The sequence below is a fragment of the Alosa sapidissima genome, chromosome 13 (assembly GCF_018492685.1).
Source record: "Alosa sapidissima isolate fAloSap1 chromosome 13, fAloSap1.pri, whole genome shotgun sequence".
Taxonomy (NCBI): Eukaryota; Metazoa; Chordata; class Actinopteri; order Clupeiformes; family Clupeidae; genus Alosa; species Alosa sapidissima.
In genome coordinates this window covers 10,903,653-10,931,539 of record NC_055969.1, presented here as the reverse complement: position 1 = coordinate 10,931,539, position 27,887 = coordinate 10,903,653, and the positions used below count along the sequence as shown (strand labels likewise).

Sequence of the window (27,887 nt, the reverse complement as noted above, 5' to 3'; positions counted from 1 at the left end):
AACACAGCTGCAGGTTTTAGGTAACAGGCCAAAGGCTACTAAACAACAAAATATGAGGCCTAATATGACCAAGAAAACAATCTCATCACCCTCTTATTTCAGGTGTTTCTCCTAATGAAATATGCTGTGTGAGAACAGTACTTCAACCTAATCACTTCAAGGGAATAAGCAGAGGGAATTCTGTCCTCTGATTCTTATTAACCTATTTTCCAGTCGGACTGGATACCTCTCTATTATCTTCTACCTCCTCACCTGACAAGTCAGGCCAACATGTCTTTCTGTGTGTATTCAGTGTTTTCAGAGCTCTTGGAGTGGGGATTTAGAGCAAAACAAGATGGAGGCTGCATGAGTTGTTTGCTGTAATTCTTTTTTTATATTATAAAGTATATTTTTGGTCTATTTGCCTTTATTTGGATTCTCACTTTGGATGAGTAGAGAAGTGGTGTCTTTTTAATGAATGCTGACTTATGTTTAACAAGTGATATTAGTGTATTAGTATTAGATATTAGTGAAACAGTGAAGCTAATTCTGAGGAAATTGCATGAACACATCATAAACATATATTTTTTGTCACATGGACAGCATCTGTCATTGACCCACACTTTCAGGTTGTCACAGCTGAATATACAGTGTCATTTTTGTTTTCACTGCATATTCTCAAACTGATACACATCAAAAAAGACTCACAAAGTCAGTCAGAGAGACAAACAGAAAGACAACAAAGAGACGGAGAGAAAAAGGGTGTCCGATTTCCACAGTGTTTTCTTTAGGCCTGACTGACTGAATGAGGAGCCCAGCATTCATAATTAGCAAGTCTTATATTCTGTTCTCATTAGTAAACAGGAAGTCTTATCCTTTCTCCCCCCGGCACCATCAGCCAGGTCACCAATCTGTCAGAGGCACATGCATAGCTAGCCTTGGCTCAATTACTGTGATAACCAGTAAATTGGACTGCCTATCTCCTTTAGTATGGACATGTAGAGACAGTTCAATATTTGCGTGCCGATCAGGGTAATACATGGATCCTTTTAAAACAAAGTCAATAAAGTCAACATTGTAATTTCACATCAATCTGGAGTTAATGAGCAGACACAAAGATCAACTGGCACTGGCACTGGCACTGACCTATGTGAAAGCGGCATTTAGAAATTTTGCAACACATGAACTCACTTGCATATGGTACCCTACAACTGTGAACACACCAAGTCTAATGAAACACACTGACCTGCAATGTAGCAGAAGCCTTTACAATGTCTTCACCTTGTAGGCCTGTTGGACTGAAAACAAATGAGCATACATGCAGCAAATTGCCAAACGATACATGGATCAGGTATTTCCTGTGAACTGTTTGAAAAGGTTGTCACAATACACTCTTAAACCGAGTGCTGAAAACAACACAATTTGAGTTGTTTTTAACACATCTCTGTGTTAAATTGTATAACAAAAAATTGGTTATACAATATGTGTTGAAAATAACAACTTGCTTTAAAAAAGCTTTGTCCAGAGTGGTGTGCAGTATGATGATTTTATAACCATTATAGGCCTAATGATGATGAATGATTAAAAAACGACTGTTTAGCCTCATCTTGCTGGCTTGGTCGGATGCACTTTTGATTTGCCATAGCCTGCTTTGGTCCGCGCATCTGATTTAGAACAATCCAAAGACGCGTGTCCTCTGTCCTGTGCACCAACCACACTGCAGTAAGATGAGAGGCGGATCTAGCAGCATCTCCTCTATAACATAGGATACTGCACCTGCAAGCGACGGAAAACTTCTAGGAACATCATCCGAGTGACGAAATCGTATCGTTAGGGGGATTTATTAGTCTATGATCAAAATGATATGGCGAAGTGTGTGCGACTTGTTACCTTTATTTTTAGTGTTTCTTTGCATTGGCGAGATTGTCCCACATCCGAAAAATGGTGAGTGTATTGTGAACATTTTTGAGATGTTATATAGCCTATTTAGCTTAGCCGGTGATATTCTAAGTGCTTTACCTTAACCTGCTTCTCAATGCAATCCACATGTAGGCTACTCAGACTTTCAGAAGTCCATTGCAATGTTCTTAAAACAATTAAACAAAAACACGTGGTAGTAGCTTCTAAGTTCTGACACTTTATGTGCCTCTTAAAATGAAGACGACGTAGCCTATCTGCATGTCGTTGGAAAAAAGGGAAGCTAGTCTGCATATTTTCAGCATTAGCCTATTTGGCGCCTTATGTTGTTCTGTCCATCCTTCATTAACTATTAACGAGAGTGTTCCTGGACAGAAATGAAAGCTATGGCTTAAGTAAAGGTGAGCCTTTTTTGGTCTCAGCATTGATTGTTTGCATGTTTGAGACTGGAAGACCACATTTCTTTGTTCGAAGAGTTCATCAACATTTCTTTGTCTAATGGTGGAGCGGAGTTGAGGTCAAACTCAGGCTCAGCACCACCGGGAAATCGCATCCGAGAAATTGCCCACAGCTGAATGTGCGCGGCGTGTAGTGGTAGCGTACACCGCCGCAGAGTAGGCTAGGGTATATTCTTGATTTTAGGGAGTGTTGCCAAGACTATTCTTAACTGAGTTTGCCTCAGTTTATTTTGTGAGTGTTAAAGCACTGAAGGGTGAGACTAGGCTACTTTGCCAGTGAATACTGTCCTCAACACTCTTTCGCCAGGGAGGGACATACTAATTTGAGAGGGCATTCGTCCTTTGAACTTTCGATCTAGGCTATTGATTAGGTTTACACACGAGCCTTCAACAGACGCTTTAGATAACGCCGCCGTAGGTTATGTTAGGCTACTGTTTAAAATCCAAGTGCCAGGAGCATTGTGTAAGCTGCAGGCTAGAAATGCCTAACAGTAGGCTATGAGGAATTTGAGTAGCCTAAATGTAATGCCAATGTTGAAAAAGCTGAGATGGGAATTCGGCATTCACTATATCTGAACCACATGTTTCATTGTTTTAGTGCTGAGGTGTTTGTGGCAAGAGAGGTCACTGTCTGCTATCATGCATTGCTTTTACTTTTATCTTGAAACTGGATGACAACAAACATGCTGTTTCAACCTGCATAGGCCTAACTTCCGTCAGTGCACTCTCATGCCGTTCACTGTGTACACTGTGTACGTTTAACACAATGAGTGTTTGCATTGTGCAAAAGTAGATTACGTTAGATTATGTTCAACTAGATCTGCGCATTGCTGCATGTTTTGATACACAACCCCAAGAAATGGATGTTGTGTAAAATGTAGATAAAAACAGTGATGTAAACCCTGTATTTAACTGAGAATAGTGCAAAGACAACATATCAATTGATGAAATACAAATGTTATTGTTTTTAAGAAGATATATTTTCATTTTGAATTTGATGCCAGCAACACTTCTCAAAAGAGTTGGGATAAGGGCCTGTTTTCCCACCATAGAAACTTAAACAAACATAACATCATGCACAGTCGCTGACTGCACCTTTTACAACAGTGAAATGGGAACTCAGAAGATATTCGACTTCAGCTGCTTGACAGTCAGGTTTCTTCACTTTTTCATTCCATGATGCACTCAATGTGACTGATCGGGACTGTAGATAGGCCATTTTAGCACCTGGACTCTTAGGTAGCCTGGCCTCAGATCTTGAGATCTAGTCTGGAACACCATCATAAACGTTTCTCTCAGACAAGAAACATGTCAGGCCAGTCAACGACGAGACAGGCAGACGAAACCGAAACTTATTGTGATAAGCGGAAGCAGCAACACCTGTAAACATCAAAAAATGGATCAATGTGATTGGTAAGGCTGGACCAGCGATTTCAAAGTTAGTGCCCATCGCAATATAAGTGTTGGAAACAAATCCCAATCATGAGTCACCAGACTCTGTTCACTTCGTAAATGAGTTTGGATTTTTCCAGGCTGCTTGTATGGACCCATACTGTTGCAATATATGTAGAATGCAGATTGGTTTCAAGGTCTTCTCTGAAAATGTCGTTGTCTGGATAGCAGCATATGTAGCTCAAAACCTATACATCATTCAGCATTAATTGTGCCTTTCCAGATGTGCAAGCTGACCATCATGCACTAGGCACTAATGCACCCCTATAACATCATGGTTGCTCACTTTTGAACTGTGCACTAAAAGCAAGTTGGATGGTTCCTCTTCTCTTTAGCCCAGAGGATGCAGAGTGATTTCCAAAAAGAATGGTACATTTTGAGTGCAGTTCTTCATTTTGCCTCAGTCCATCTTAAATGAGCTCAGGCCCAGATAAGACGGAGGCATTTCTGTATGATTTCATCTTTGCATGGTAGAGGTTTACTGTAGCTTGCACATGTGGAAGGAGGATCAAACTGTGGTGTGTTGTCAACAATGGTTATCAGAGCCATTAGAGCCTGAGCCCATACAATGCTTTTCTTTACAGAAACAGGTCTGTTTTTAATACAGTACCATCTGAGACCCCAAACCATCTAGTATTGTTTTTCAGCCCTCTCCTATCTTTACAAAGATTTCTCTAAATGTTCTAATGATGTTATGTACTATAGATGATAAAACTCCCAATTCTTCGGAATTTCACGTTGAGGAGCATTATTGTTGTACTGATGCATTATTTGCCCACACAGAATTGTCACAGAAGTGATGAATACCTCAGCATCTTTACGTCTGGGAGACTGCCTCTCAGGGATGCTTTTTTTACACCTAATCGTGGAGACAGTTAACCTAATTAGCTGTGAAATGTTCGTCCTTGTTTTTTATTTTGCATCACACAACATTTTCAGCCTTTTGTTGGACCTATCCCATCTTTATTGAGATGTGTTGCTGGCATCAAATTCAAAATGAGCAAATATTTTCCATGAAATAATCAAATTGGTCAGTTTCAGCATTCAATATATTGTATCCTTTTTGCAACTATATATAGGTTTATGAGATTTGTAGATGATCACCTTGTGTATTTATTCACACTTCAAACAATGTCCCAACTTTTTTGATACAGTATAATATGTAATTAAATATTGGGATTAAGCACCTCTGGAAGGAGATTAAAAGTGAAAAGATTGGCCACAGTCCCACGTGTGCATGGTAATTCAGTTCAAGCATTATTACATTTTTACCTTCTGTGGCATCTGTAATAAAAAATAAAAAAACAGAGTGGCTCAAAGGAGTCTCTTTAGCCATTTTACCTCAAGATACCCCTACCGTCACACCTCTGAAGATGACTCAAACTAAAGTTTTTCCACACAGGAAGGCACTTTTTTACTTTTTTATCTATCTGACTGAAGTGAAATCAGGCTGCCACGTAGGCCGTTTTTAGCCCAAAACAGTTTGATTCAATAATTGAATGCAGACGCCTTCATCATTAGTAATGTTGATGCATTCCAAGTAATTCTCGTGCATGTCTGCATGGCAACAGGGAGTATTTCAGTGAGAGAGTGACTATCCTCCACATGATAACACAAACTCAGCTCAACGCGGGTGGCAAGGAGCTTTGCCTCTGTCTTTGTGACATGCAAATGTGCATTGAGTTCCACCTCCCTTGGGTCGCAGTGGACTTTTTACCTTCGTCTTGCTAAAAAGAATACATCTTCTTTGCCGGTTCCTATCCTGCGCTCCCAAAAGAGAGCACATTTTTTGCATGACCTCGACACTCAGATTTTTTGAGGATTTCAAAACAGTGCAATGAGAGGATAGAGGTCTTTTAAGTTCTGAGGCGCATCAGCTTTGTAGTGTGAGCGCAGTCCCTCAGCGGGTGTTTGGCTGCACGAGGAGGCCAGTGGTTCTACAGGGAAACAAATCTGGAAATGTCACCCCGCATAGATAGAGATGTAAACCCTGGAGAAGATAGAAGCACATAAGGACATGCAGACAAGCCTGAAACTGATTTAGAGCACAGTCTCTAGTTTATTTACATAGATAAAAAGGTAAAACAAAGAACACATCACACATACTGTATGTTGGATTTCTAAGATGACTTTGGTAAGATATCTTGCAAAATCCAGGCCATGTTTCATGGCGATTGACTTAATCTCGGCTGCAGGTGATTTAATGAGCAGTACGGCATCTTTCATTTGTCTGCTTCAGGGGCTGTGGTGTGGCAAGTGTCCCCTTTGTGATAAGCAGATTCATTCATCCCTTCTGTCCTCTTCAGCAGGGAATGTGTGTGAGCCTGCTCTGTGTGAAAATGGGGAAGACTGTTTCAGTTCGCTGTCAGACGAGGTCGATTTGACATGTGAGTATGAGCTCACCACCTATACAGACAGCTTGACAGGCCGAGGTGTTTACTGTGTGAGCTATTGCCAAGATTAAACACAGGGTTGTTAAAGCCAGTTGCAGCAGTTGGCTTGGTCATTTCCTTGAGCTTCCTGGTTATGTTTTTTTTTATTATTGTGGGCTGTACCATACAAATAATCATACAATGCTACAGGAGTTATCTTCTAGTGCTGCCACTAACGACTCATTTTCTTATGACAAATTTTTTCGATTAGTCGACTAACCTAAACGACTAATTAAAAAAAAAAATGTTTTCCTCAATGTATTAGCAATCTAAGTGTAAGTATACACTGTAGTGGACATATTAGGCTATAGTACACTGTAGTGGACACATTAGGCTATAGTACACTGTAGTTGACACATTAGGCTATAGTATAGTTTTAGTAAAGTTTTGTGGACACTGTAGTGGACACTATGGACATAATTCACCATGCTGTGTTATTGACATGTATCCCCTTACTTATACACCTTACACCTACATATGCTTGTGCTACGCGTGTTCTGTGAATGTTGTTTCGTTGTCAACGTGAGACACTCTTCATTTCATTAATTGCAATTTCCACAATACAATATTAGTCAGAGTCTAGCCTACTAGCCTACTACGCTTAGCTTAGCTGCCCCCACTTAGCTCTGCCTGAATCGCTCTGAAAGCAGGCAGTCATGCAGCTACAGTATATGCAGCTTGCGTTTACACTTGCGTGCATGGCGGGCTTTAAAACATGACTGCCAAGTAAGTTGCCTGTTTAGCATCCCAAGATAGTCATTGTACTTCTCAAGAGTTAATAACATTACAGTGAGCCATTTGAGATGGGAAACCAAAAATAAATAGGCAGTCAAAAGTATAATGACTCGTTGACTAAAAAAATTGCCGTCGACTAATTTTCATGGTCGATTACGTTGACTAAGTCGACTAATCATGGCAGCACCATTATCTTCACATTACATCCAGAGAATACAAATGCATGTTTATGCATACAGGAATTTGATGCGTTAATGTGTCTGAACTGTAATGATATAGATAGAAACACATGAGTATAGAGATTGTAAGTCAGATGCTTGTGTTTAACGGTCTTTAACAGCTAGGTCTTATTCTCTTCCTCGCAGCTTCAGATTGGGAGGAACCAACTGGAGGAGGTGTGTTTACCATCCATTTCATTCCCAGCACATTTTTTCCTCATTTCAGTTCTGTTTGCAAATATCTCCACACAGAGAATACAGAGCAAAACAGAGCATGTGATTTTGATACATGGTTTTGCTCTGGGCATTTTAATACTCAAAACAGCATTAACTATACAACTGACAACTTCATAACCTATGAACATGAGTTATGATCGACAGCACATCAGTTCTGAGTAAATTACTTTACCACCCCTGCTATATGCATCTGATACAATTGTGAGTTGGATGGTTTGATTCATATGCTGCTCTGCTCAGTCTTCATATTGAATCATGCAGTATACCTGAAGGTTTCTGTAAGAGAAGTCTGTGCTAGGGCTGTCAAAGGCACAGGCAGACTATACAGCAGGGAAACAAAATTCCTGAATTGCAGCAACCGTCTGTCCTGTGCTTTTCTTTAGACTGTACAATGAAAGGCAATAGCTAAAGGGTTAGCTGAAAATAGAAGCTAGCTGACAGTTGTGTTGACCAAAGGCAGTGTGCTATATCGCATATGTGCACTGAAGTTAAGAAGACTCATTAGTGTCATGGCTGTTGGTGCCCCTTAAGTATTGTAAAGCTTCACAAAGAAAATGATGAATGCCAATGACCCACACTGACCTCTTTGTATACTGTGCTTTGATGTGGTCATTGTAATTGTTCCTAATTGTGAGGCTCTTGCCCAAAGAGTTAGCTATTGTTTCTTTCACAGGATTTTTCTTTCCTTATCTCTCACAGAGTATTTATTTGGGTAAATAAATGCACGAATACTCATTAACTGGCCGTAACAGTAATTCTTCCCCTAACGGGCAGGATTTTCTAAATCCTAGGCCTCATTTGTTTGAAGAATAATGGCAGAGTCCAAGGCGGTCTGGCAGTTCACCATTAATCACTCCTGTGAAACTGATTCAGCCTTGCTCAGTAGCTTACTTCATTTTAGCAGATATTTCTCTCAGTGTGTTAAACCTTCAGTGTGCAGCTTGTGTACACTAGAATTCAGTGATGTGATTGAACATTTCTTTCTCCTGTGTAGGATCTTGCCATCCAAACCCTTGTCACAGTGGAGGAGTTTGTGAGACCAATGAGAAGCAAAGGGGAGACTCCTTTGGTGGATATCTGTGCAAATGTCCACCTGGCTTCAATGGACTCCACTGTCAACACAGTAAGTCTTGTGAATATCTGGACTAAGAATACATGTATCTCCTCTGTGTTACCTTTGTGTTGGTTCTATTTTTGCATTTATATTTTTCTGGTATTCAACTGCTGTTGTTTAATCACTTATGCTGTTAGTTCCTGCTCTTCTTTTGGTCCTCAGTTCTCAGTGCTAACAAACTAATGAGGATAAAATCAGTTGTTCACAGTCCATCATCCCTCTGTAGTCAAAGACAAAATGATGAAAGTCTTCAGTCCACTTCATGTGATAGCAGCACAAACATCTTGGATGATTCCTACTGTAGATAAGACCAGCTCCCACATGACTTGCTTTTGGCTCAAAAAAAGGACTTATTTCTGGAAAATCAAGGTTCTTCAATCAGGTTCAGTGTTATCCTATCAAGCATGCAAAAAATAATAAGCATAATTCTAGGACTAGGATTCTAGGGTTGTTAACATACTGGACAGCTGAGTACTCTTCTGGGGTTGCCTTTCCAAGAGGCCTTTTATTGCTCCCTTTCTCCAGAATAGAGACATATCTCACATGGTATGCATTATGCATGCATCTCCCCATCAAGGAAAGTATGCCACTTCTATCCAGAGCTCCAATGAGGCCCACGGTTAACACCTGCATCGGTGACCTTAATTTTCTTCGTTCCCTCTGCCTGCTGCTTGCCATGGTCTATATTTCATGCAAAGATGCCACAATCGCTAAAGCAAAGTCCTCCGAGGCCAACTGTGTAACAGATTGACCAGCAGCTAGCAGAAACACAGTGAATCGAGGCCAGGAGTGACGCTTTAATTGAGTTGTTTCATCCCGATTCATGGCAAGCGATACCGGCCTAATGAAGATCCTCTCCCTACAGCCTGATGGCCTAGGGAACCTCTGTCTGGTGGATTAGCCATTATGATGAGCTGCGCTCCATACAGCGGGTCCTGCTGTGCAGGGCAAACACTGAAGTCATTCATCTCTGCAACTACATACCCATGGCTGTGGATGGAGGTCGTTGAGCCATCTTAATGGCTTCGCTCGGAGAGCTCCTGGTGGCATGGCTTCTATTGCATTACAGGCTGGCGTATACGACGGCAGCAAAAAGAGAGAGATGTTGTGTCTATATCTCTCCTGACATGTGGCTATGATTATCTCGCTCGCCATCCATCAGGGAAGGTAATACATACGTGAATTATACGCCCGCAGCAGGTAGATGTTTCCTGGAGAGCGCTCCGGAGGGGGGTTTCATGGAAATGTGTGGTTCTTCCTCCATGGAGTAACGCAATTATGTTTGCACGCTCAGATCAGCCTTGTAAGGCTGTAGCAGAGACCGACCTCCAGAAGGTAATCAGTTTCAGACAGTCAGGCATAGCTATTCTGCACCTGACCTTTTTGGTAATGAGAGCAGTAACCAGCCGCCTGTTCAACACAACAGGTTTTTGTGTTTTTCTTTCCTTTTTGTTCTAGCGGAAGAAAGAAGAAGCTATAAACAAAGAAAAGAAAAAGAAATGTTTAAATGTACTTCTCATCTCTGTACTTGTCATCTCTCTTTCTTAATATGTCTTTCTAAATATGTGATATCATTGAGTACTGTGCAAGGAAGATATTGTTTTCCAATGTAAAAAACCTTGTGAAAATGTCAGCTATTGAGTATGCGAGCATTGCAGAAATATGCTCAGTGACTGACAAACATTTGGTTTTCAGTGCTGTCATCAATAAATAAGGGACTACTACAGGGCGTATTATTCTCCAGCTCTATTTGGTTAGCTGGATCCGTAGCTACTTATGCAGCTGGCAAATATTTACTAGAGAAAAAGGACTTGTTGCATTGCATTCCACATTGATATCTCTCTAGAGTCGCTAAATCCTGTTGCTTGGATACAGCTGGTAGACCTGTATGTAGGTATATTCATATAATAACAAATTTAATTTGACTAAGCCTTGAGGGTGTGAAATATTGAACTTTAGTGGGATAGTGATGAATAAAATCACCACACACAAGGACTAATAATTCTGTCTGGCAAAGCCTTTGATTAATCCATTAAGATGTCCATTAGTCAATCCATTACTCTGACTTTGGTCTCACTGCAAAGATGCCAATAAGAATGCTACCTCAAATATCTGATGTAACGGTAGCATATTGGCACATTGTCAATGCCAGTGGGATTGTTACAAAATACATTAAGGTATCTCTTTTCCACATCCATTACTTTACTCATATTGATGTTTTAGTCTTTTACTAATCTTTATGTAGGATTCAAAACATGTTTTATGTGCCATTATCTGATATTAAACTATCTGAGCAGTTCATTTCTAATTGAACATCATTTATGTATTTAATCATGATATATGAAGGGGTTCTAAAACAATATCCATACATGCCCATGCCTTGGGCAGTTGATGCTTGCATTGCTGAAGAAAAGCTGAGCCCAGCACATGAATCTGTGTTATCGTCCTGCCATGGCAGCTTCTGTTGCCCTCCAGTGGCATGTCACAGCGTGGGGTCTCCCATGGGGGGGTTGGGGGTTGGGGGTTGGGGGTTGGGGGTTGGGGGGGGGGGGGGGGGGGAGTCTGTTGTGGAAGATTCTAGGCAGCAGCGGCTCACAGTGTGGGCTCAGTGGAGAGAAGAAAACTTTGCCACCACTGAGCCTGGTGATTTCTGCATGAGTGCCCACACGAGTCGTCCTCCATAACAAGTCTCTGGTGTTTTTCACCACACAAAAAAACCTCACTAAGCCGAGAGCTGCAGCTCGTGGCTTCCCCACACACCCAGGCAGGGTCCTCCAAACGGCCCCGATGGCTGTGAATGGATATGCTTTAAAGCGTTCCTGCTGCTGAAGTCAAGCGTTAGTTGTCCAGGCCGGACCTGCGGGACAGAGTCCGCTCTGCACACCATAAGCATCCTCATGAATCACACATGACAGCTGTCTACCGAGGACCCCCCTCCGAGCCACAGGTCTGCTTCTCTCCTTCTCTCCGACAGAGACAAATGAGGCCAAACTGACACCGTTTTGGGCAACGACAGAAACATATAGACGCAACAAAAAGCTGAGCGGCAGGGGATTGCCAGTTACTATGTTGCAGAGGACCAGAAAGAGAAGAAGAATCCATATTCTCTTTGAATCGTGCCGAGTGTGGCTGTTAATTGGCTGGTTTGGGGTAAATAAAATGTCATGATGTGTCTGTGTGGAGCTTGCAGACTGCTGTTTCCGTGTCTGTTACGACTGCAGCTTTCATTTTGACTCTTTCGCTGTAATTGGCAACCTGGTGTGGCTCTGCTAGACTACAGAGATGTGATCATTTCTGGAAGGGAGAGTTTGAGTGTAAACGGCCAAATTTCGGCAAAATCATCTGTGCTTTTGTGAGGCCAGAAGTCAGTTCTTCAGTACAGTTCATATAAAGTGAATCTTGTGTATATTTAAATGTGGTCATCTTTTTTTGCAGATGTAAATGAGTGTGCAAAAAACCCTTGCAAAAATGGAGGCATCTGCACAGATTTGGAGGCCAACTATACCTGTGAATGCCCAGGAAAATTCATGGGCAGGAACTGTCAGTACAGTAAGTACTGTATCTAAAATAGACTAATTTAATACCTCTTTCAAACAGAGATATCTTACTTTTTATGCCATTTATTGCCTTCTGAATCACTTGAAAGGTCATTTCATCTTCTTCCCATCGCAAAGACATGACTTATGCAGCAGAGAAAAGCTTTGTAAAAAAAGGAGACTGTCAGAGAGATGTCACTGTTCACTGGCTGCGTGACTCAGGAAAAGCTGCAGTCAGCTAGTCGGCGAGCTTTTCTGGTGAAACCATGCAAAACATCAACACGGTTCAGTACGGAACATCTGATTGCTGAGTCGTGTCCTCTAAATTACTTGAAATATTTAATTCCCCCGTTAAACCAGTGGAATGTGTCTTCACCATATATCACATTTTCCATAGAGTGCGCTTTAAAGCCAATTCCACTTTGAAGATTTTAGAAATGTGTTCTTACAGACATAACAGACCGTGTCTTTACTGCAGTAACATTTCTTGGGGATAATTTGCAAGGGGGAAAAAATAGGATGGTGCAAGCTGCAACACATCCACAGGCTTGCAATTGAATTAGCCCCCAGATTGGAGGCATGCTCTTTCGGTTACGTGTTTTTCTGAGGAGGGTATTTAAAGTTGCCAACCTGGCCAGGGAGTGGTGTTGCGATGCTGTCCAAGCAGGGGAGCCGAAGCTCCCTGAGAGCGAGCCTGAAGGTCCTCTTCCCCTCCAAGTCCCAGACGTCTCTGTGCCTGGACAATGGAGACGTCCAAAACTCCACGACTGACCACGAAAAGGCCGTGCAAACAGACCCCGATCTGAGTGGCATCTGGACAAACGACATTGAGGTGACCAAACGGAAGGATACGCGCACGAGTGAAGATGGCATGTCGATCACTAGCAGGGACGCCTTTTCGAGGAACGAAAGCAGGGATGCAGATCTGTCGCTGTACAGCCGCAGCAGGGATACATCCTTCATAGACGAGAGCAAGGATGCAGGCCTCAACCAGTCAGGTTATCCTGATACGATGGACGAGGGCAAGTTGGCAAAAGACTGCAAATCAGAGGCCGATACGTTATCAGTGACTGGGACGATTGACAGCAGAATCGACGATCTCTCACCAGTCAAGGCCAAGCCATGCTGTGGTACACAGAGATAATTTATTGTATCAATGCTGATACCCCCCCCCCTCCTGTATTCCAGTCTCTTTGTATATCTCTTTTCTATTTTAGCAAAGATCCTTATCCATATAAATGTATATATTTGTTTTTTCTGTTTTTCTTTCTTCTTTTACCCCCACTCCTCATCCTGCTGGGCTCATGTATGGTATTTGTGCGCGTGTGTGCATGGGCGTGTGTTGGTCTCACCTAGAATGCTCTGGACCTTTGGGAATGGAGGGAGGCATCATCTCAAACCAGCAGATAACCGCTTCATCTACCCAACGAGCCGTGCTTGGCATGCAGAAGTGGTACCCTTACTTTGCCCGCCTCAACAGGAAGGGCCTAGTCAACGCCTGGAGTGCTGCTGAGAACGACCGCTGGCCGTGGATTCAGGTAAGGTCGCTTGGACCAATACAGTAATTTCCTGTGTATTAGCCGCATTGTGTATAAGCCGCGGGACTGTGTTTCATGCAAGTTAAAAGAAAAAAAAACATATTAATGCCATATTAACTGACCCCGTGTATTAACCTCATAGCTGAAGAAATTTTGCAAAATCAATGTATAAGCTGTGGCTAATAGTTGGGAAATTATGGTAAGGTGCTCTTTTCAAAAGATACCTGCTTTTGTAGAAGTCAGCATAGATTTGCTGTGCATATTTGAATGCGCTTAGTGCATAGACGCATTGTGGTCATTAGACATTACAAGGCTTGAAGTGGTTCCGGCTACTCTCTAACCATTCATAAGTCTTCATGAGAGTCAGATTGTAAATCTTTCCTATCAGTTTGTCACATTTCTAAGACAACTTTATAGGTTTGTAATGACATTAGAGTTCCATGTGCTAAAAACACCAATATATCAGTTTCTTTTTTTTTCTCAGAAAAGTTGCAATGTGGCAAATCATCTCCATGTGTCAGTGGTTTCTATTTTGATCATAAATAGCATCAAAGCTTGGCCTTGTTTAGGACGGTGTAAAGGTTGCTTTGGGCGAAATCTGATTAGCAAACACAGAGCGAACACTGTGGCGGCACACTGATGTCCTTAGCACATGTAATGAGCAAATTGGCCAGCGTTTATCCAAAGCCGTGAGCTACAGACACAAAACCACCAGTGTCAGTGTTGTTTACCTGGGTGTGTTGCTCTGAGCTTGCTTTGAGGGCTAGCTGGCTTTGTGACAGGGGATGTACAGCGGTATGTCAAAGTGGACTTAATGGCTGGTTATCAGGTTTAGTCATGGGGATTCACATGTGTTTTTATGTAATGCACTGCACAGTATGTACTACATTAACTGGCATTAACAGGAAAACGTACATCGTGCTGTAACTTATTAAGGGTCATCCTGTACTTTCATATCAGATTGCATCGGTCAGTCATCATTTATCAGTTGTCTCCTATCTGTGTTTAGGTCAATCTGCTTCGGAGGATGAGGATCACAGGTGTGATAACACAAGGGGCCAAGAGGATGGGCAAGCCGGAGTATGTCAAGTCCTACAGAGTGGCTTTCAGTCAGGATGGAGAGAGGTGGAGCATGTATATTGACAGGGGAACGCGTCAGGACATGGTGAGCTCCTGTGTCCCTTAAGGAGGACATTGTTATTCCTCTAAAGAGCATTTCCCTCTCTGAAGTCCTGCTTGCTCAGAACATTTTGTACAGGAACGTTTTGATACGGAAAGTGAAGCACTCCTCTTGTCCATTCACCTCCATTATAGTGCACGTAATGGCTTCATTTAGAGATTTGCATGTATAAGATGTGATAATTGTTGACCTGTCACCTCACTGTCAGTGTAGTTAGAAGTGACATAGGATGGAACATTTAATTCTTGGCCAATTATTATGAGATATCACCTATTTTGTATGTCAATGACATATAGTACATGCTCAGTAGGTGAAAATTGCTGATGTTGAATTTTATTTTCATGTTGTTGTTTTGATGAGTAGAACATTTTACTGAATTAGCATAGCTATAGCAGGTTGTTGTTGTCATGCAAAATGTGTGTAATGCTATGTTGTTGACTACACTATTGTTGCCATCATAGTTTGGTTTACGAAGTCATGTGTTCATGACATATTCATCTCCCCTCCCCCACCCCCACCCCAAACCCAAGGAATTCTTAGGAAACGTGGATAATAACACCCCTTCCGCCAACTCCTTCACACCACCAATTGAAGCACAATTTATCCGCATTTACCCACAAGTCTGCAGGGGACATTGCACCCTTCGCATAGAGCTGCTGGGCTGCGAACTCACAGGTCAGTCACAAACGCCTCCTCCATCTAGGACCCCCTTTGACAGCAAGAGACAATAGATAGAGCGCTTAACAATTCCATTGTCTTCTTATTGTAATGACAAAGGATGTTCTGAGCCAATGGGGATGAAGACAGGACACATCCAAGATTTCCAGATCAGCTCGTCCAGTAGCTTTCAGACGCTGAACATGGACGCATTCTCCTGGGCCCCAGGAAAGGCCCGCTTGGACAAACCGGGCAAGGTTAACGCCTGGGCATCTGCAGCCAATGACCAGTCACAATGGCTACAAGTAAGCAATATGTCCTATAACGAATGTTTTGTATATAGATGTAGAAACATGTAATTAATAAATGATATTGGCATAGCCTGTCTTTCTAACAGTTGATTTCAGTGAATTTAATTGAATGACTTGAGACAACGAAGGCCCTGGTATGAATATAAGAACAGTGAGGGGAAGTCCTTATAAGGGGGAAGAAATGAGCAATACAGCTCCCTCAGCTTTCCCTCAGCAACCACAGCTGTCCATTTAACCTTGCCCAGCTACACAGTAACTAATATAGAGATGGTTTTATCACATGTGGAATCACAGAAAAGATTATCACAAAGGAGACATGCTCAGCAGGCATCCATTCTGACCATCCATTTGCCCATTATATGAAATGCCGAGTGTACCATTTTCCGTACCCATTAAATGGCATAGTGAGTGAGGCATTTTCAGTCAACAAGCAAACCTAGCAAAAGTAGCTTTTAATAGGCTTTCACTAATGAGGCAGTTCCCTTTGAAACACGGGGCATGTTGTTATAAAACATCACCTGTTGCTTAGAATCGCAGACCCGCTAAACATTAATCATCGTCATTGTAACTGCTATTCCCTCGTTCTAATGTTCATAAACATGAAGCGTTTCACTTGGATACAATCCTGAAAATTCTTCGAAAAGCCAATTGAATAACAATCCCCAAGCCACAATTATTCACACATCTACATGTGTACAAAAATAAACCACTGAAGCGCAAATCTACTTAGGGGCCTCACATTGCTTTTTCTCATCCCTAATTTCCTCCATGTCCTTAGATCACCAGTCCCCCTCCCTCCGCTCTGGCACATTCAACAACACGTCTTTGTTGTTTTTGCTACTGATCTTCACATACTCTGTCTAATGATAGTCATTTGAAACTTATCCTTTTTTATTCGAAGCATGACTTTAATTGAAGATTTCTTAGATGTGTTCTGCATTTATGCACTGTTGATATAAATGCAGAACACATCCAAGAAATCAGCAGGATAAATGATTTCCTCTTTCCGCTTCAGACTGTAGTTGTATGCATGTAAATGGAGTAGTAGATGGACCTTGTCTAAAGCTTCGCCATTTCCATCAGGTGGACATGCTGCTCCCCACCAAAGTGACCGGCATCATCACCCAAGGTTCCAAGTATTTTGGCCGTGTGCAGTTTGTTGGCTCCTACAAGTTGGCTTTCAGCAGTGATGGTGAGAAATGGATAGTATACCAGGATGAGTCGCAACAAAAGGACAAGGTAATGTCTTCCAGTAGCTCTCACAACACATTCTCAAATGAGTCTATTCTTTCTCCCTCCTGTCCCATTTATCAGGCGTACGTCGCTTACTTTTGGGTGGGTGCATATCACTTTTAGCATCGCTAATTAAAAGGCATAGGACTGTTTCAGTTAAGTGTTGCTCTTAGTCGTCTGACAGGGAAAAATTAATCTTTCCATCGCGCAGCAAATCTCTGTGCCCTGCCGATCGGACAAACGAGAAGAGGTGCAATGAAGTGAAGAATTAAATTCAGAATTTTTAGACGCACCATAAATACAGCACACCTCCCCGCATCATCACCAGCGAGGAGGTGAGATCAGCTGCTTTAAAGAATATTTATGCCCGTCAGCACTTTTTTTGACAGGCCCTTTTCTCTCTCCACCTTTGCCAGGAAGTTATCACTTCTGTTCTTCCTCTTCTCTGGCAGCAGGCCTGCACACACAAGTATAAGCTGATGTGACAAAAGCTTATCAGAGAAACGCTTCACCAGAAACAGCAGTCAAGCGTGACTTGTGCCTGCGGAAAACTGGAGATTTCTCCTCGCGCTTCTGGCCACACCTTGAAAGTGTGGTCTTCAGCTATTTTGCAGAGGGCAGAACCCCTGTTTTGTACTCTTAACTGTGTGGAAACGAATGTGCAGGGCACACCTTTTCTCTATTGAAATATTCATTAAGATTCCCTCTCAACACACCATCATGTCTATTTGCTATTTTAAAAAAGGTGTGCTTCAGGTTTAATTAGAGCATCTATTCATTTTTCTATCACGTTCTAGACTAGAAGGCACAGAAAGGTTTATCATTAATATCTCAAAGGCACCACCATCTGCTTCGTATTTTTCAGTGATATTGTATAACTGCTCATTGCGAATGGGACTGTAGTATTCATGAAGGTTACCAAGCATATCTTTTCTATGAGATTATACTCCTCTGTATATATTTGCATGTTTGAAACATCATCCATCATTAATACTGCACATGTCCAGGGATTTCAAGACTGAGCATATACTCTAACTAGCAAAGAGCAGCGCCGTTGCCATGGAGACAGAGACATTTATATATTGATTGAACTGTCATGTTTCCGACCTATTGAATTCCAAAGATGTTTCAAGGTGATGTTTGGGAGTTAATAATGGTGACCTGTCATCAAAAGATAAGCAGGGTGCCTTTAATGAATCCCCTTTAAAGGAGTCCTCTGCTCCCTTGTTGTTTAGTGCTAGAAGCTAATAGTCCTCTCTGTGGATCTGCAGTGATTTTGTGTCCTGTTATTGATGTACAGTTTGTGTGAAATGTAGTGCCTCACTTTCCCATTCGTATTTAGCAGATCTACATCTGCAGGCGATGGACCTGTTTTATTGGATGGTGTGTTTGTGTTAGTATTGTTTTTTTGTATTTTCTATTTGTTTGTCAGTGGCAGCTGTGAAAATTTCAAAGCGCTTTTGGCTTGCCTTGAATGTAAACAAAAGCTGGCTTTGTGAGTGTAACCTTTTGCAAAGTGAAAGTACCAGAACACAAAAAATATTGATATTTCAGAGAAACCTCAAGGACATTTTATACTTCCCACAGTTTAGTTAAACAGTTTGTATGAAACACTCTTCCAATAGTGCTTCCAATTTGTTTGTATCCTATCACACTATCAAACGAAGAAAATTGCAATTGCAATTTTTTGAATGTAGGAATTTTGCATACTGGATTGTTGGAATTGACATTATTGTAATGTACAACAAGTAATTTGCAACAAAGCAGTTTGTACCGAATGTGACAAGTAATCCTCTTTTTAATGCCCTATCTAAATTAAAATCTACCCTACAGTAAAATCATATTTTTAATAATTATTCTATCATAAGTAGTAAACATGAATTAAACTTCTCTTGTCCTTCCAACCTTGGGAAAGGGTTTTTTGAGAAAGAGAAGAGAGGAAAGTGGAGATAGGGCAAAGGATATAATTGCATTGTGGTGGCTCATCTCCATGCAGGGTGACCTCTTAACTAGGCCCAGGGCTCTTTATTAAGTGTGCCGCACGGCGTGCGTGTGCTCCGTCTCCCAGCTGTGGGAGAGCTGGCGGGCTGGTCCGTCTGTGGCATGCTGATGAAGGTCAGCGCCTTCGCTTGGACTCCCAGGGAAACGTGTGATCCCGGTGTCCTTGTCCACTCGTGATGACCCCCCCCCAAAATTCTCTCTCGAACCACCACCACCATTGCCACTCAAGCCAACTACCACAGCCACGCCCACCACCACCACCACCACACACACACACACACACACACACACACTCACACACATTCTCAAACAGTTAAATGCATACACATTCACACCCAGATGGTCTCAAAGTCAAACGCCCACTCTATTTTGTATGAGCACACAAACATACACAACTTTGCAAATCACATACACACACACACACACACACACACATACAGAGACATGCACACTCACTCAAATGAGAGACGGCCCATCAATATAAGTCCACCATCCTCTATAATGAGACCTGGCAGCTCTGATAAGGCACAGAGCAATAAGCTCACCTGACTTTAAATGACTTTCACACTGGAAACACCATCATGTGGATGACAAGGGAATCTCACAGGACATTACTTGGCAGTATAGATGGATACATTATAATATGTTTGTGTGTTGAGAGTGAGTTCATTAGAGAGTGTGTTGAGAGAGTCTGTGATTTTCCTGTTTTTTTTTGTGTATTGAAGATGTAGAGATTTGCTTAAACTTCCACTGATTTGCACACTGTAAACAAATATATTTGCAATATAGAAAGGCATTGTCTACTTTAAATAATATAGAAATGATGTAGACCTACCTGCAGTCAAATTCTACATTGCTACATCAAAATTCAGCTGTTGTTGTTGACTTGTTGTTTTGTATCTGTGTGTCCTCAACAGATTTTCCAAGGTAACTTTGACAATGAAACACACAGAAAGAATGCGATAGACCCGCCCATCTATGCCAGGTTCATCAGGATTATTCCGTGGTCATGGTACGGTCGAATTGCACTACGGACGGAACTGCTTGGTTGCACAGAGGAAGAAGAGTAGTGAGCTGCTGTCATTCTTCACCTAGAGACTGTAAAAAAAACCCTTGTACACATGGTTCTTCTGTGGTTGTCTGTTCAGACATTATATTCAAATGTAATGTCTTGTTTGTTCCTTTCTTATGTAATGTAATTAGAGCGTATGCTCCAGGTTTTCTATGGATGTTTTGAAAGTCTTTGATGGTGTGAGACTGTTGAGTGATTTGTCTTTTACTGATACAATCACTGTTGTGTTCACAAGGATGTCATTTCCTTGTGAGGTCTTTTTGTCTCTTGTTGTCAACTAATTCATTGTTAAAGGAAAGCATTGTCAGGCAGTGATGGTGTGACACTATGCTACTGTGTCATAGATTAATCAATGGAAATACTACACTTAAGTTTGAAAACATGCATTTCAGTATATCATTAGTTATCAGTATTTTGTATACTGTTTTTGGAGCTTATAGGTTAATTGGTTAAAAGAAATCAGTATTTTGTTTTAATATGCAATCTTGAACAATAAACTGTATATTTGCAATGCTGCATTGAGTTGATTGAATGAAGTAAGAAGACTGAAAATGTAACATGTTCCTAACTGCATGGCAAATCATAATGCCAAACAGAGGAAGGGATGTATTTCTCCCATCTCAGCTGGATCAAATTATCCAAATGTGTGTGTAATGATGCCACTGTTGAGGTCTTGATCTGTAAATGTGGGTGTAATGATGCCACTGTTGAGGTCTTGATGTGTCTCTTGACTGTTGAGGTCTTGAAATGTCCTACTGGCTTTTTCTTTTTTTTTTGCATCATTATTTTCACTCAATTTCTATAACTCAGGTCAATCAATAGTTACCGATTTCATCTCTTTTGTGGGTGTTTTACATATTGACCAGTAGATCAATCAATATATATTTGCTTTTTTGATGTATTCCGTTGCTCTTTTTCAAAAGATGAATCTTATTGATAGATTCAATGTATTTTATTATCAATATCAACAGTATAGTGTACTGAATCTACTGATACATGTTTTAATTCTAAATTCAATCAAACATGTTATAAGTTCCTTGCTTGGCAATACAAGCATTGTAAAATCTGCTCAGATATATGTTTCTGCTGCCTTGTAGCTTCATTGTCATGTGCATTTGATGTTTGTTTTTTTGTCAATTGGAACCTGGGTTCAGTGATAAATGGGGTATCCTGGGGAGCTCAATACCTTAAGAACTGGGGCTCAAAAGCCATACAACCTAAAACTATAGTTTTAAGGAACCTGATCTGTGGTGGCAATGTACTGCATGGTCTAAGGTCTGTCTTTTGGGTGCAGAATATTATCTAATAATTTTTCACCACATTGAGGTATCTCTGACTTAAAGCTGTCAACTTTTTTTTTCCTTCTAAATCTCATTAGAACATATTTAGCTACATTTTAAATGGATTAGTTGGGAACTGGATGAAGACTTGCTTAGCAGATAACTCCCAGAGGAAGCTGTTTGTTTTTTGTAAGTTTTCTTGTCTTTTGATACCAGAATCTGCAGTATCTATATGAGATAATTTGTGTCAATCAGAAGAAATTGAAGCTGGATTGGACACTCTGACGAGTATCTTACACTTAAACATTTATTACCGCAGTAGTAAATTCCATTTCCTAAGCAAATAAATTACTGTGAAAATGTTTTCCTCTGTTGTCTCTTATGTAAAGTACAAAATTTAAGCTTAGAACAGCTGAAAATTAAAAGCAATTCATCTAAGGTCATGACCCTGGACTGTCGTGTTCATCATTTTTATTAATCAATTTTGTTCATCAAGTTGACAGCTGTCTGACAATGTGCATTGCTCATCATTTTGAAATATGAATTTGATATGCAATACCGTCTTTGTGATGTTAATATTTTGTTTCAATGAAGAACCCAGCTGAGCCTAATACTGAAGCAATATAGGATACTGTCAACAGTCACCAGAATTAAATTACAAAAGTAATTTAGCAAATGGTCTAATTCTTACTAGATCTGATTAGGGTTAATTGGAAGATATCAAATTGCAAGGTCTCAAATGAGGTTTATGAAACAGCACACCCTAAATGATGGAACTGATTAAATTAATGAGGTGGCGCAGGGCCTCACAGTATGAGGGTCTCTCAAGGCCAAATCAATGACAAATCAAATTGTGCTCCGTCTGATGACACCACCTGCCAATCAATTGGAGGCCACACCCGTTTCTCCTTGGATCCTGACTTATTGGATGTGAAAGTTGTCACTGATTTTCGTCCATGAGGGACCCTGGGAGTTTTCAGAGAAGCAAATTGTTTAAGCCTTCCTTGAAATAGTGCAAGGCCAGCAAAGTCATGCACAAAACCTGAGAAACATTAATGTCCTCCACATGACTGCAGAAATCATAGGACTTATTTTGTAAATGAAACAAGTGAGGTATTTTGGAAGAAGCATTGTGTGTTTTCTGCAACTGTTTACTTACCACGTTTTTCAAGATATGTTTACCAAATATTCTGAAAGTTTAGTTTAATTTAAGTCTTTTAACTAAACCAAAACTTACATTAAAGAGTTGATGGGAAAAAATGGACTTGAAATCTGTTTGATTTCACAGTTGGTAAAGTCTTTGAACCACAGTGTTTGTTCCTGTTGTCACCTCACGCAATATAGCTTTTGAAGAATAAGACCAAAGAAAGATGATGAAAGAGAGAAAAAAAAACTGTGCTTTGTCTATGAATAAGAGCCGTCGGGTGAATTTCTAAACATATAGGCATTTCTCCAATTTAACATAATGCAGCTGTGCGGTAAACATCTACATTTCCATGTCATCTGCATAGTCGATTAGATGTTGGTAGCCAGGTTGTAAAATTAATCTTCTCACCACTTTCCTGGATATGTGAGAAGAATACGTTCTATGATTTGTGTGGGGGGCACAAATACATTGACTTGCAAATGGTCTCCCTCCCACACACATACCATCAGCTGTAAACCAAGCTGGAATACAGGTGGTCGACTGTCAACACATGAAGGTGCAAAAGAGCATGTGCAGACTTCTGCACACAGGTGACAGAGCTGTGAATTGGTAAACAATGCCAGAGTGTCTGGTACTAAATGCTTTCTCGGGGATGAAGGAAAACAGCAGCTTGCAACAGTTGCATTGTTCATTCATTTGTTCATTTTGCAGATGAGTTTACACAAAGTGGCTTGCAAGTGAGAAGGAAACTATTCACGTGTACTAAAGTGGAGGCGTGAGTCTGACTGTTTGAGCCTGTTGTGGAAGGCATTGCATGGTATGGTGGTTATGCATCCTGGCACCTGAAAAAGAGCATGTCTTGTTAGGTTCCTCGTGCAGTCAGATAATGTTGAGAACCTGAAGGGCACTGTTCCTTGGCCAGCTTGCAGATGATACATGAAAAATACATGAGCTGCTCCCATACATTTCTTACACAAACACTAGATGGCCACGCTGGCAGTCAAGACCAAGTCCCCTACAGATAAAACTGAGCTCTTCTGTGAAAACAAGCAAATACCACATATAGAAAAATCATCCTGGAATATGTGTGAGAATGGGTTTAAAACAAAGTGAAACATTATCATTAAAATCTTATCAGAGCACTGCAAAGCTGCCAAAGCAGCCTTTTGTTCCCCTTCAGCAACAAAGCCTCTGCAGGACGCGGGCTGTGACTTGTTGAGTGCTACATAATTGTTGTACTTATTATGTTCAACACCAAGTTTTTTCATCATCTCCAAAAAAATATTTTTTACCATGACGCATTAATTTAACCAGTGGAATGATGTCATATTTTCCTCTGGTAATTACTGGCACTGCATGTAATCTGGATTTTTTCCCCTCTCTTCTTAATGAATCATTTTTCTATTAATAGTCTTTAGCCAATTACTAGCGCTTAACTTACAACCGAAAAAGTGCCTGAGAGAACAGAAACTAGGAGTTTGCCCTTTAAATGTTTTATACTTAGGTTTGCCTTGCCCATGCTAATATGTAGGCAATTAGCAGTAGGTTATTACAGCAGTCTGCCCTTGACACTATCCTCAGAAAATCATTGCAAGGAAGTAGTATTCAGTGGGGTACTTGGAGATAACCTAGGCAAGTAATAAGACTCTGACATGCTTCTCCCAGGTTGACTGTTTTGCTAAAAAAAACAGACAGTATTTCACCAGAGGTTGTTCCATGGAGACAGTATAGCAACTTAGGACCCCCATGTTCAGTTATGAAAGGCTGGGTGATTGGCCTCTGACTTGCTTTGCTCACTAGAGCAAAGATCAGGTATTTAAAATGGGAAAGCAGGACCCTTTATTTCTGCATATCAAAGCCAAGCTAGCAGATGTATTAATATGCAGCATTATGACAGGAATTGATTTTTTTCTTGTGTGTGTGTGTGTATCTGTGTCTGTGTGTGCTCTCTCTTTCTGTGTGTGTGTGTGTGTGTGTGTGTGTGTGTGTGTGTGTGTGTGTGTGTGTGTGTGTGTGTGTGTGTGTGTGTCTGTGTGTGTGTGTGAGGATGCCACATTAAAACAAATGAGTATTTTGAGTCTCTGCCACTGTAGAGAAAGGAGAAAGGAGAACTTTAGCACCCTCTCCTGTCTGAGATGTCTATGTAAGTCTGTTTGTATTTCTGTCTCAGAGGAGATAGTGATGATTGCTATGTAGAATAATAGAACAGAAAAAAATCCATGCAGTGATAGAAAGGACTCAGCCTTTACACTCCAATCCAGATAGACTTACAGAAAATAAAAGAAATTAAGGCAGAATGATGCATGTGCACAGGCAAACCAACTAATGTGATATTAGAAATCCCAAACTATTGGAATGTCAAAGAAATCATTGCCAAATCTCTGAGGCTTTGTCCTCTGTTTCTGTGAGGCAGGTTATCATTGCTTACCTCTGGTGGAATTTGAGTGGGCTGCTGCTTCTTTGTAAGCATATGACTCGACAGCAGGGACAGATAACCTCGCCGCGGCTGAGCTGTCTGTCAAAATGACGCTGCTGGCCCAAAGGAAGAATGTGATGGGGCCACAACTCGCCCAAACAGGAACCTTGGGGCAGAAATCACATTGACGGTTCACAGACAACAAACGCTCCCCCAGGGTCCCCTCTTCCCATATCGCAAAACATGTGGGTCTCTCTGGCCCCCTGTTGCCCCAGATAGCCAGAGATGCCAGGCACCCTATCAGGCAGCAATATCCTGATGTCTTTTGCTTTCGAGATAAGGCTGTGAGAAGCGGCTGGTTCTCACTGATAGGCCTATATGTTATGAGCTCACTGGAAATACCCCAATCATTCACCCTCTGGAGCACCAGGGAGAGATATACACCCGGAAGAGGAAAGGTAAAGTAAGAGTCTGATAATTACGTCCTCATCTGAACCTCCCCATGTGCTTTGTAGCTTGTGTGAAGTGGACCGTAGTGTGAAATTTAGTTTGGTGTACTTGTATTACAACATAGTTACAAACAGAGAAACATTCTGTCATGTACTACAACATAAGAAGCCTAGTGTGTCAGCAAGGCTGCGTTAGGAGCACAGTATGGAACACTGAAACCACCCAGAGAGAGTGACTCACTAGTAGTGATGGGGACGAGACCGCCTATGCCGAGTCCGAGTCAAGACCGAGTCTTTGAAGGGTCAAGACCGAGTCGAGACCGAGTCTGTTGGTTTTCAAATACAGTCGAGTCCGAGTCAAGACCGAGTCTTTGAAGAAGCAAGTCCGAGTCGAGACCGAGTCCTTTAGGAGTCGAGACCGAGTCGAGACCAAGACCATAAAAAAATTTCAGTTTTAATATTCAGAATTTAATATCACCCCAGTTAATAATCAACAGTTAGGCCTACAGACTAAGCTAGATTGGGAATTGTTTAGAGGAGCAGTCTTAACGTCTTAATATGGACTATGCTGACCTACAGACAGTCACCGGCAGCAGAGCCATAGAGATAAATAAACGGCTCTGACGGCAGTATCTTTGCATTGCACCATGGGATGTCATTTTCAAATAATGCCGGTCAACATTGCATTTTATTATTATTGTTGTTATGTGTTGTCTGTTTTTTTATATGAACATAAAAAATGCGTTGGTCTCGAGGACTCGGTCTGAAATTACGAGTCCATCTCCTCCCACTGTGGTCCGAGACCGAGTCAAGACCGAGTCTTTGAAGGAACGAGTCCGAGACGAGACCGAGAAAGCAGAAATTGGTCTCGAGACCGGACTCGAGTCCGAGACCGGACTCGAGTACTACATCACTACTCACTAGTGCCCCTCTGTGGTCCTACTACTGACTAACTTTGGCCTAACTTCTGTTAGTGCAGCTTAAATCGCAAAACCCTCACGCCTGTGGAATGTTGTTCCCTTGTACGTTTTTAGCCAACCTCGGGCCAGCATGGAAGTCCACACAAATGGCCCCTTCAGTCCAGCCAGAAGTGCACTTGTTGATTTTTGAGGCGTGTGTGTCCAGCGGCGGAGTGGAAAAGCCAGTGTGGCTGTTCCGTCGTCAGGCCGTCATCAGTGCACCTTGTGTGTCAGCGTCTCACCAGGCGTGTCCACGGAAAAACTGCTGACTCCGAAAGTCAATTAACATTCCCATCCTGCTGGACAAACACCCATGGCAACAAACAACCTTCCCTTTCCCTTGCACAACCCCAAACTAGAAACGAGTGAGTAATTTTGCTCAAAGTCATACCAACTGTCAGTATTATGCCTTGAAAGACTTACTGCACTTACTGAAATATACAGACACACTAAAATGTTAAAAATGAACTATAAAATGAATCTGATTTAATTAGTGTGGCCTAAGATTATATTTACCTAAGGAATGTGCTGTGCCATATGTGTTCCCTATGCCAATACATTCAACGGAAAGACTACAGAGGTGACACTTTGTCACAGGATGTCACATTGAGTATAGTAGTATATATATACTCTTTTGATACCGTGAGCATTTCTCTGCATTTATCCCAATCCGTGACAAACTCAGCACACAGTGAACACACAGTGAGGAGAAGTACACACTAATCCCGACACAGTGAGCTGCCTGCTACAGTGGCGCTCGGGGAGCAGTGAGAGGTTAGGTGCCTTGCTCAAGGGCACTTCAGTCGTTCCTACTGGTCGGGGTTAGAACCGGCAACCCTCCGGTTACAAGTCTGAAGCGCTAACCAGTAGGCCAGCTGCCCCATTGGTTGAAAGTATTGGCTTCCATGTTGACACAGAGGAGATCATAGTGCCATGTCTTTCATAATTATCCACCATGTTTCACTGCTGGTCCACCTCCATTTCAAGGCTCAATTCAACTGTTTGATACATTTCACATTGGCTGTGCAGCAGTCCTGATGTGATACAATTTTGATACAGCACTAAAACCAAACATGAAACACAGTGGTTCCTTAGCAAGATTCCCATTTGAAGGAAAGATCTGAAAGATGTCCAAGTGCTCTAAGCAGTATGTAGATGGGCTTGTGGTACACACACTGGTTGAATTACACAACTTACAAGAGCCAGAGGTGGGAGTGTGGTGACTGATCTCCAAATACACATAGGTGTGTTTCAGTGTCCCAACACAGTTTGTTGACCGTTCAGTCCAAATGCTGCTCAGCACCACCTCTTTTCTGGTCACAAAGTCTACTTTCTTTCTGTCCGCAGCTATTTGGACCAATTAGGTTCATTCAGCGAAAAATTCTGGAGGTAAACCACCTCCCTTTCACACACCCAATTTGTCATAAAGTCTCCTGCTGTGAGCTAAACAAGTTGCCATGTCTTGACATTTACACATAAACACATATGAATATATTTACAGATGAACAAGATACAAATGAGAAGAAAGCTGTACTTTATAAGAATGATATGTTTCTTTATGATGTG

The 27,887-nt window shown here is 41.5% G+C and overlaps 1 protein-coding gene across 4 annotated transcripts; it reads left to right on the top strand.

The window, feature by feature from the left end:
* Positions 1-1,671: 1,671 nt before the first annotated feature.
* Positions 1,672-21,762, top strand: edil3b (EGF-like repeats and discoidin I-like domains 3b). 4 transcript variants are annotated; one of them, XM_042059499.1, is made up of 11 exons: positions 1,672-1,923; positions 6,116-6,193; positions 7,339-7,368; positions 8,423-8,551; positions 11,978-12,091; positions 13,435-13,616; positions 14,626-14,781; positions 15,327-15,471; positions 15,574-15,758; positions 16,848-17,003; positions 19,916-21,761. In XM_042059499.1, exons 1-11 carry the CDS (start codon positions 1,830-1,832, stop codon positions 20,066-20,068), a joined length of 1,422 nt encoding a protein of 473 aa, XP_041915433.1. In that variant the 5' UTR covers positions 1,672-1,829; the 3' UTR covers positions 20,069-21,761. The 4 variants fall into 4 exon arrangements, with proteins under 4 accessions (XP_041915433.1, XP_041915432.1, XP_041915434.1 ...); XM_042059498.1 differs by having other exon boundaries at positions 6,113-6,193; positions 19,916-21,760; XM_042059500.1 differs by lacking the exon at positions 6,116-6,193 and having other exon boundaries at positions 19,916-21,762.
* The last annotated feature ends 6,125 nt before the right edge of the window (positions 21,763-27,887 follow it).